Raw genomic sequence first — 10639 nt, 5'->3', positions numbered from 1 at the left:
TTCCTCTCTCTGAAAGCAATAAAAATGTATTAAATAAAAGAAAGAAAGGAGCCATTGCTGACCAGGCTTAGAGTGGGTTGCATTCAGAACACACGGTCTAGCAATCCAGAGAAACAGCAGAGTAACTCAAGTGCTTACAATTCCCAAACTCCTCAAAGGGGCGGGTACCCAGACGACACCTGTACTTCTAAAATTCCTCTTTCCCTTCTCACCCCATTCTTTACACACGCCAGGTGTCCCTGTGCCCTCTCTTCGGCACCCCTACCCCCACACCTCCTTGTTCCTGGTCTTTCCCTTCTCCTCCTCCTTCCTACCCAGCTCTAAGCTCCAAAGGCATGGAAGGAGCCTTCTCAGGTGGTGGGGAGGGAAAAACCACAGAGGCAAAACCCTTCAGTGGATGGGCAGGGAAAAGCTTCAATCGTGTTATCTGGTCCCGTTATGGCGGTCAGCTGTGGGCCCCTCGCAGACTGGCGGGATGTGTCGGCCTAGTGCCCTTCACATCTAGGGGTTTAGCACATAGTAGGGACTTATTGCTTCAATGAAGGTGGGAGCGTTGACAACCAAGTCTATCTTGGGGCTAGCAAGAGACATTTTACAGAGGTGTTTGACCTAGGCCCGGAAGCAGGGAGTTTATCTTGGGCAGCAAGGACTTCTCTTCCTCTGAAGAGTGAGTGCGGAGGAGAAAGGGGGAGGGAGGGAGAAGGGGGAGGGTACCCACTGGATGGCTTTCTTTTTCTCTATGAAGGAGAAGAGTCGGGTATGGGATGGGGAAGAGGCGAAGGTTTGGAAGAGCCACCGTGGGGAAGGGGAAGGGGGAGGGTTTGGGGACAAACAGAACAATTGCCAGACAGTGGTTTGTGGGCTTGGTGTTCGCAGAGCGTCCGATGGTTGGGTTACAGGGACTGGGGGCCCACCGTTTATCCACCAGGGAGAAAACGAACCGGTCAAAGGGACTGGGATGCTGAAAGATGACTGTGAGAGCAAGGCAGAAAAGCAGGTCTGTCTGGAGAGGATGGAGTTGGAATTTAAAATGTGGGGCAGGGGCCCGGCTGAGGTGCGGGGGAGGCCTCGGAGGTGAGCGCGTCAGGGATCCGGCAGCCAGGTGGGCCCTGAGGATGGTGAAGTCTCTCAGAACCCAGGGCGGAACCCCGAGCCACGTGACAGCCCCTCACGATTGGCTGACAGTGGAACATAGTTGAGAAGATGGCGGCTCAGCGAAAACCCCATCACAGAAGGTCTGTACACTCAGTGGCATTCCGTGTACAGGACTCCGTGAGGGGAAGGGGGGCTCGGGCCCTCCCTCACGTCTGGACAAAGACAGGGGAGAGAGGGTGGTGTGCAGAGGCCGGCCCCACGTCTGTACCGACCGCAGAGGAGGAGAGGCAGGGCTGGATCCCAGGTGCAGGGCGCCGCTCAGGCCACCAACTTGTTCTGTGCCGTTTCCTAAAAACGTATTAAATGGAGCGGTTAGGGTTCTGTCGCCCCTCCGAGTTCTGGGACCCGAGGAGGCCCGCGGGCAGGGCCAGAAAGGCGAAGCGGGGCCGCAGGGCAGGAACCCTGGGGCCACAGGGCCGGCCGGGCGGGCCCGCCGGCGGCGTCGCGCGTCTCCATGGCGACGGGCAGCGTGGCCGGAAGTAGGCGGCGCTTACGGCGGGCGGGGCGTCTCTGTGACGCCAGGGTCCGGGCCTAAATGGCGATCCCCGAGAGGCTCACCGGGGGGTTTGAACTGGCCAATGGGCGAGCTCCCGACCGGGTGTCGGAAAAGGAGGCGGAAGCGGGGAGGAGTCGCCGTTGCAGCAGGTCTACATCCGCCGCGGCGTCTCCATGGCACGACCCTGGCCTCCGAGTTCAACGACTTCATAAGGAGGCGTTTCTGGGCGCAGCCGTGTCGCTCCTGGTGAGAGGCCGCCGGCGGGCGGGACCTGGGGCGCTCCGGGGCGTCCCGCCGCCGCCGCCGGGGCCGGGCCCCGTGGCCCCGAGGGTTCCGGCCGGGGTCGCCGCCCCCGCCGCCCCCGCCACCCCCGCCGCCCTGGCCCGCAGCCCGCCGGCCCCGCTCTCGTCAGAACCCGGCCCCGCCCCGCCCACCGGCGCGGGCCTTCTCCTCCCGGTAACTGGCCGGCCGGCCGCCCCCTCCTCACCTGCGACCGGCGGGGCTCGGCTCGCTCCTCTGCTGCCCTCCGGCAGGGCGTCGCCTTCTCTCCTCTATGGGCAGAAACAGGTCCCCTGGTGCCCGCTGGTGGGTGGTCGCCCCTCGGCTGCCGGAGACCGGCCCCCCGCCTCTCGCCTGCCCGCGGGCGTCGCCGGGCTCGCCCTTCCCTCTCGGGGGGCCTCCTCGCACGGCAGTTATTGCCCGATCTCCGGGCGCAGCGCCGTCCCCCGCCCCCGGGTCCACCCGCTCCAGGTCCCGCTCCGCCTCCCGCACGGCCGGGCGTCGAGCCCGCTCTCGCCCGGACCCCGGATCCCGGCGGCCGCCGCTGCGACCGAGCGCCTCTCCCCTCCCCCTCGGCGGTCCCCACTCGCGGCCGGGCGCCCCCCGTCGCTCCGTTCTCCCCTCCTTCAAATACGATTGGTCCTCCCGGGAGCTATTGACCGGGAACGCCCCTTCTCCTAGGAGACTGTTGCCCCGGCCCCGCCACGAATATCCCCACACACCCCCAGCTCCCGGCGCTGGTTGCGGCCCTTTTGGGCCCACTTGGGGCCTCGTGGTTCTCTCCCACCAGCACCCCAGGTTTTCTCCCCGTTGGCCCCCCAGGGTCCCTCCTGGGTGGGGTCCGGGCTTGGCGGTCCTTCCCCCGAGGCCCCGCCTCCCGACCCCCCAGGGGAGGGGAGCTCCGTCCCCCGCTCCCTGGCGCCCGCCGCAGCCCTTTAGGTCGCTCAGCCTCTCCTCTCTCCCCCCACTTTGGCAGGACAGTTGCTGTGCGACTTGGACAGTAGAGAGGAGCGCCTCCCAAGTTTTCATCCAACTGCCACCCCCAAAGCTTCCACCCTCCTCCCCTCAGAGAGGACGTTTGATGCCCGGCCCCTGAGATTCTCATTGACAAGCCCCTCTGAGTCCCCTTGAGCAGAGCCTGCTGACCCAATTGCCCACCTTTGCGGCTTTGATGCCTGGTCATGTCTGCCTCATCCTCAGGCGGCTCCCCCAGGTACTGCCAACGCGGGGGCGCCTCCGCCCGAGGGCAGGGAAGATGGTCAGCAGCCCCCCCCCTCTCCCTCCCCTCCCCCAGGCCAGGCTTGTAGGAGGCTTCTCTTTTCAGCTTCTCTGTTCGGTGTGTTGAAAGTATGGACCAAAATATTTGGAAATCATTTTTTAAAGGGAAGGAGGAGGAGAAAAAGAAAATGCATGCACCCATGCACCCATTCTCAGCTCTGCCCGATCCCCCCCCCCCCCCCCCGGGTGTCCAGTTCCTGGTAGCAAAATAGGGCCACGGTTGTTGTCTCAGTGGAGCACAGGCTCATCCTTTCTGAAAGAAGACAGGGGTCAGGACATGACAGTGGTGCAGGAGGTGGATGTGGCAGTTGGCAAGGAGTCCAAGTGGTTTGGTGAGGAGTCCGCTCAGGACGAGGCGACCCAAATCTACCGGCTTCACGGGAATAGAAATGTTCTAAGTGGGGAAGGGAAAAAAACCTGTCTATTCGATTTTGGTATTTCTTGGTTAAATGATTAGTAGGGCTCAATAAGTTTTTTGTTTTTAATCAAGGTATAATATAATACAGCAAAATGCATGTTAAAAGGCTCAGATTTTTTATATCGCATTTTATGTTGCATCATTTTCCCAGGTATTTGTGGGGAGGGCAAGGTCATATTTGGGGGCTGTCGGAGGCTGTCCGTCTTGGAATTCTTGGATGTGATATTGCCAAATCTGGGGGATTCAGTGTTTGCTACCTTTGCAAATCTGGTGGGAGGGCTGTTTGCATATAAGTAAAATGAATTAACGTGGTGTTTAAAAACAACAACCCAAAACAAAACAACCCAGCTTCTTAGGAGCTTAGGAAGGATCTAGTGGAGTATTTGGGGAACTAGTCATTTTTCTTTTTCTTTTAAAAAAATATATATTGATTTTTTTTACAGAGAGGAAGAGAGAGGGATAGAGAGTTAGAAACATCATGAGAGAGAAACATCAATCAGCTGCCTCTTACACACCTCCTACTAGGGATGTGCCCGCAACCAAGGTACATGCTCTTGACTGGGATCGAACCTGGGACCTTTCAGTCCGCAGGCTGACGCTCATCTACTGAGCCAAACTGGTTTCAGCTGTAACTGGTTTAATTCTGTTGGATCTATGACTGTGAATTTTATGTCACAGGGACTTTGTTCCCGAGGCAGGACTCTATCTTTTTATGCCAGCCATTCCCCGTGCCACCTCTGCTCCGGGCACTGTCCTTCCTGGGCCCTTCCGCCTCACCTACCCCAGCTGTGGCTCATGTGCTGCCTGTTTCTTGTCACCTGACAGGATGACAGCTGGGCTTTTCAGCAAAAGGTCACAATACATGTGATGCGATGGCAGGTTAAAAGGCCGGCCTGTGAATGCCACCGCCGCTGTTTCCATCCCACTGCCGGGCACACCATGCATGTCTGGCGCTCGTGTGAAGGGAGCCACGTGATTCCAGACCAGCTCTCCTAGCCGCCAACCTGTTACCCACCTTATGTAGTGTATACTTTTGGGAGATCTAAGCAATAGAAGAGCCCTAATTTCCTGGTAGTAATCCGGCTCTCGTACCTGGGTGCAGGTTTCCATCGTGTGGGAAGAACGGAGTAACAAGTCTCACGCAGAAAAAGGTCTTGAGGACAGCTTGTGGCGCACCCAGTGTGACCGTTACGGTAGGTGTTGTGTGCCCGGAGCAGCCCCCAGCCTGCAGCCCGCCCAGCCCGCTCTGCACGTCTTTTCCAGGAGCTGCCTCCCCCGCTGGCCCTGCGGCAGCATGGCGCTTTGCTCGGGGCTTCTGCTCGTCCACTGGGGGTGGTTTTGCTTATGGTAAGGCTGCCGGGTTGAGCAGGTTGTCTTACACCAGGACAAATTCCAAAAGTCTTTGGGACAGATTTTAATAATAATAATAATAATAATAATAATAATAATGAAGAAGAAGAAGATAAGATGGGGAGGGGGTAGGAACTGATGGTGAGCAAGGGGTATGTAGCTGGGATTTTGCCTCGTTTATACTTTTTTAGAATCTATACAACCTTCTCACCTTGGCGTTTCCTCCAGCTCTCTCTTTTCATCGACTCTCACCTGTCTGCGGCCTGATAGATTGCCCCGTAATCCTTTTGTGTGTCTGCTGTGCTAACCCGCATGCCCAGTACAGATCATGGCGTAGAAGGATTTCCCCGCTTCCCAGCTGTGCTGCATAAGTCTGAGGAGGAGCTCTGCATGCCAGCAGGCTGGGACGGAGGTCCAGCTCCGAGCCCCTGGGCCTGGGTTTGGCTTTTGTCGAAGCTGCAGGTCTTGCAGAGCCTTCTCTCTGGGTGTCTGCTGGTCCTCAGCCGGCCTCTCTGCAGGAGCCTGCTGGATGCACGCCGCCGCGGTCCCTCCTGCATGCCGGTAGTCAGTAGCTGTCCTGCTCGCTTGGTGGCCAGGCCTTCCGTGGCCCCCCGAGGCTGCGCGTTCTGTGTTTTATGCCCAGTTTGCTCATCACACAGATCAACCTTTTTTGTGTTGTCTTCCTCGGCCCGCCAGAAGCGAACTATGAAGGACCGCTCTTCAACTCCCCCCTTACATGTTCACGTGGATGAGAACACCCCTGTCCACGTCCACATAAAAAAACTCCCGAAACCAGCAGCGGCCGGCAGCCAGGTAGGAGCATGCCATGGGGCAAGGTGAAGGCTGCGGCAGGGCGGCGCTCTCCGCTCAGCCTCCCTGCTCCTAACTGCAAAGGTCGGACAGACGACCGCACTTGCTTCCCGAGGTCAGTGGCCTGGTGAGAAGGTAGGCGGGCCGGCACCAGCAGCCAGAAGAGGCTCCTTGCAGAGCTGGAGATGGATGCCGTCAATCAGTGACACCGAGGCCAGCTGGGTGGGGAAGTGACCTGGTTTGTCCTTTTCCACAGAAATCTCATAAGCGCGGAATGAAAGGGGACACCGTGAATGTGCGGCGGAGTGTCCGGGTGAAAACCAAGGTACCTTGGATGCCCCCCGGAAAGTCATCTGCCCGGCATGTGGGATGCAAGTGGGAGGTAGGCTCACTCTCGTCAGGCTTCTCTCTCGGACCGGCCAGGGTCTGTCTAGCCGGCTCGAGTGCGGGTGGGTCAGGGTCGCTATAGCTGTTAGAGACCCCCTGTAGGTCCCGTTTATTGAGGGCCTTGCTGAACCCCCAAAGAACGTGAGTCTTCCTGAGTCCTCCCAGCAGTGAGATGCGGGGGCCCTGCTCTCCTCCTGGACAGGGAGGAAGTGAGGGCCCGGACAGGCTCAGAAAGGAGCAGAGCTGGAGTGAGTGCTCCAGGGCTCTCATTCTAGGGGCTGTACACTTGACCTTCATTTCTATGTGAGGAGCCACATGTCTGTCCCCATGTTACTAAATAACTGAATCTACATTTATATACACGCACACCAGAATGCACATACCCAGAAGAGCATCGCCTTTGGAGGTGGTCACCGTTAAGACCACGCACAGATTCCACCGTGTCATCAAAGCCACGTTTGGAATAAATTGATGCATAATTGCCTTCAGACTTAGTTGTCAAGATAACAAGAGAACTGTTGTCTTTTTTTAGCCACACCTCAACATGCCTGTCCATCCGTCTCTGCAGTAGTTCAGGCTGCGTATGTTTATTGAGACTTATGCCAGACTCTGCGGGGCGCTGGGCTACACCTGCAGCGTACAGATGTGCCCATTCTAGTCAATTGCAGTGAAAAAACTCAAATGATAAGGTCTTTTGGTCATGTTTTAAACTGAGGTCTCATTATTGGGACAAATAAGACACTTTAGGCTACTTTATGATAATGGTACCTAATCTATTTTGGAAGGTTCCGTTTTCTAAAAGCTTACTACTATAATTAACAATAAATAAAAGTAATTATTCTAAAGTTTCTAATCATACTTATGGTTTTGTCCCTGATTTACCTGTTTGTCCCTAAGAGATTACGGGACTGTGGGGGATTCTAGGGAATAAATGAAAAGTATTCTGACAGCTTTGAGAGGATCATGGAACCGATTCGACTGTTCTGGAGTCAGCTTGGCAGCATCTATTTAAACATTGCTTCTAGTTTTACATTTAGGGATTTATCTGTATTTTAATATATTTTCATTGATTTCAGAGAAAAAGGGAGAGGGAGAGAGAGATAGAAACATCAATAATGAGAAAGAATCATTGATTGGCTGCTTCCTGCATGCCGCCCACTGGGGATGGAGCCCACAATCCTAGCATGTGCGCTTGACCAGAATTGAACTTTCAATCCACAGGCCGACGCTCTATCCACTGAACCACACCAGCTGTGGCATAGGAATTTATCTTTAAAAAGTCACAGAAGAGCCCTAACCGGTTTGGCTCAGTGGATAGAGCATCAGCCTGCGGACTAAAGGGTCCCGGGTTTAATTCCGGTCAAGGGCATGTACCTTGGTTGCAGGCTCCTCCCCGGCCCAGGTCCTGGTCGGGGCTCATGCTGGAGGCAGCCAATTGATGTGTTTTTCTCACATTGATGTTTCATGTCTTTCCCTCTCTCTTCCACTCTCCCTAAAAATCAATGGAAAAATTTTCTCAGGTAAGGATTAACAATTAATAATAATAATAATAATAATAATAATAAGACATGCACTTTTCCATGCCAACCACATTAAAAAAAAAAATCCCTGACCAGTCGAAACCGGTTTGGCTCAGTGGTAGAGCATCGGTCTGCGGACTGAAAGGTCCCAGGTTCGATTACGGTCAAGGGCATGTATGTTGGTTGTGGACACATCCCTGGTAGGGGGTGTGCAAGAGGCAGCTGGTCGATGTTTCTCTCTCATCGACGTTTCTAGCTCTCTATCTCTTTCCCTTCCTCTCTGTAAAAAATCAATAAAATACATTAAAAAAAAAAAAATCCCTGACCAGTTTGGCTCAGTGGATAGAGCATCAGCCTAGGACTGAAGGGTCCCAGGTTCGATTCTGGTCAAGGGCATGTACTTTGGTTGCGGGCACATCCCTGGGGGGAGGGGTGCAGGAGGCAGCTGATCAACGTTTCTCTCTCATCTGATGTTTCTGGCTCTCTATCCCTCTCCCTTCCTCTCTGTAAAAAGATCAATAAGATATATATTTTTAAAAAGTCACAAAAGAATACAGGGACTGTGTATTTGCTACAGCATTGTAACAGAAAAATCAGAAGCAACCTAAATGTCAATCAGGAGAACATTGCTTAAATTATGATACATCCATCCAATGGAATACCATGTAACCCTTACTGAGATTGAGGTAGTAGTTACACATGATAGTGTATCACAGAGCCACCTGGCCCAATTCGTCCAGAAAGGGGAGTCTGTGCATTCCTGTGTGGATGTGTTTGTATGCACACACATTTTCTGGGAGGGTGTATAGAAGTGTTAAGCAGTGCTTACCCTTGGAGTACGGGAGGCTTTAATGGTTTATTTTTAATGGCATGCTTGAATTTCTTTATAAGCATACTATATTCTAACATTTAAAATGCTTTGCAAAACAATGAAAAGACCTGGTAGTTTTCAGAGCCTACAACAAAGCTATGCCGCTATGGAAATTGGCATCCTTTTGATGTGAGTTGCTGGGAACTGTGGTCCCTCTGGAAAGCTCAGTGTCTGTGTCAGTCCTGGGCCAGAGTCCAGAAATGGTCGGGCCCAGAGGGATGGCTGGTCACCACTCAGACAGTAGCTGACTTTCTGGCTATGCAGGCAGCCCTTTTCAGCTTCCCAGGGCCCTTCGTGTGCCTGGGAGGCCCAGCCTGGCCTCGTCTGTTCTGGACGAGGTGGAGGCTTGTGGTGGAGCGGGGTGTGGCCCCAGAAGCCGCAGTGTGCATGGAGGGATTCCAGTTTTTTAAAAACCCTTTCTGATACACAAGGTTAGCTTTGGAGAAAATAATGTCTGGCTTTTTTCTCTATTATTCAATGAAGGGCTCTATTTCTATTATGGAAATACAGAAAAATAGGAAATTGCCTGTAATTCTTCTCTAATCTGGCTCCTATGCCACATCCGTACAATGGAATACCATGTAACCATTGCCGAGACTGAGGTAGTAGTTATATTGCCATGCGCAGATCAACCAGCTTCCCCAGAATCTCCCCTCTGCCCTTTCCTGTCACTTCCTCCCCAAGGGTAATCACTGTCCCAAAACTAATATCTTGGTACTTTTACCATATCCATGCAAGTGTGTGTTTTCTTTAATTGATTTTAGAGAGGAAGGGAGAGAGGGAGAAACATCGATGTGAAAAAGAAGCATTGATTTGTTGCCTCCCATAAGCATCCCAACCGGGGATCGACCCCACCATCGAGGTATGTGCCCTTGACCTGGAATTGAACCTGAGACCCCTTGGTCTGTGGGATGACGCTCCAGCCAACCGATCTTCCCAGTCAGGGCTGCAGAGTTGTTTTTTCACTTCGATTGTGATGATGTTATCTGTATATTTTCCTATTTCCTTTTAAATGTTAAAAATTATTTTTCTTATAAAAGCAACGCATAGTCATCGTTGATAAATTATTGATAATGTTGATAAATTAGAAAATCCAAGTTACGGAAGAAACTGAAAAACACCTATGATCCCATCACCCTGAACTGACCTATGGCACTTGCAACTTCCTGATCTTGTCTTAGGAACAGACTCACTTTTAATTTTTGTAACAGTGGGGTTATATTTTAATTATTATACAACATCCTTTTTAAAAAATGTTTATATTTATTTTAGAGAGAGAGAAGAAGGGGGCCGGGAGATATATATAAAAACATCAATGAGAGAGAAGCATCCATCGGCTGCCCTCTGCACTCCTCCTGGGATGGAACCCGAAACCCAGGCTCTGCCCTGCCGGGGATTTGAACCAGCGTCCTCTTTGTGGCTAGGGCGATGCTCGGTCCCTTGAGCCACACCTGCCGGGCACAGCATCCTTTTTAAAAAACATACTTTAACTGTGTTTCCATTGCACGTTATTATTATTTGTTAGTGGCTTTTATTTTTAATTTTTATGTTTTTATTGATTTGAGAGAGAGAGAGGGAGGAAGGGAGAAAGAGAGAAGCATTGATTGGTTGCCTCTGGTATTTGGGGACCAAACCTGCAGCCTGGGTACGTGCCCTACCAGGAATCGAATCAGTGACCTTTGGTACATGGGGCAGTGCTCAACCAACTGAGCCACGCTGGCCAGGGCGCATGTTAATTTTTTAAGGCAGTAACCTATTATGTGTGTGTGTTTTTTTTTAAATATCTATTTTATTGATTTTTCACAGAGAGGAAGAGAGAGGGATAGAGAGTTAGAAACATCGATGAGAGAGAAACATTGATCAGCTGCCTCTTGCACACCCCCTACTGGGGATGTGCCTGCAACCAAGGTACATGCCCTTGACCGGAATCGAACCTGGGACCTTTCAGTCCGCAGGCCGACACTATCCACTGAGCCAGACCGGTTTTGGCTATTGTGTGTATGTACCGTTACGTATTTAAACAATACTATATTGTCACATATTTATCTGTATCCTTGCCTTGAATTTAAGTACTG

General features: G+C 52.7%; 1 protein-coding gene and 1 long non-coding RNA gene across 10 annotated transcripts in view; one reads left to right on the top strand and one right to left on the bottom strand.

Moving 5' to 3' along the window:
• Positions 1 to 208: 208 nt before the first annotated feature.
• On the bottom strand, positions 209 to 2435 carry LOC123651436. Its single transcript, XR_006740158.1, has 2 exons — positions 2139 to 2435; positions 209 to 1443 (listed from the first exon to the last, which is right to left on the bottom strand). It is a non-coding gene; the product is annotated as an uncharacterized LOC123651436 (long non-coding RNA).
• Positions 1652 to 10639, top strand: part of ODF2 (outer dense fiber of sperm tails 2) — a 31497-nt gene continuing 22509 nt past the window's right edge. For 2 of the 9 annotated variants that reach the window (XM_036416113.2, XM_036416125.1), the window contains exons 1-4: positions 1719 to 1897; positions 4729 to 4819; positions 5673 to 5789; positions 6043 to 6168. In XM_036416113.2, coding sequence (XP_036272006.1) covers positions 1734 to 1897; positions 4729 to 4819; positions 5673 to 5789; positions 6043 to 6168 — 498 coding nt within the window. In that variant the 5' untranslated portion in view covers positions 1719 to 1733. Of the gene's footprint in view, positions 1898 to 2906; positions 3144 to 4728; positions 4820 to 5635; positions 5790 to 6042; positions 6169 to 10639 lie in introns of those variants that run through there. The other 7 variants (XM_036416116.1, XM_036416114.2, XM_036416122.2 and 4 more) reach the window with 7 other exon arrangements.

The sequence above is a fragment of the Pipistrellus kuhlii genome, unplaced genomic scaffold (genome assembly GCF_014108245.1).
Source record: "Pipistrellus kuhlii isolate mPipKuh1 unplaced genomic scaffold, mPipKuh1.p scaffold_m20_p_53, whole genome shotgun sequence".
Classification (NCBI taxonomy): Eukaryota; Metazoa; Chordata; class Mammalia; order Chiroptera; family Vespertilionidae; genus Pipistrellus; species Pipistrellus kuhlii.
The sequence above is the reverse complement of the archived record's forward strand: the minus strand, read 5'-3'. Positions and strand labels throughout refer to the sequence as shown.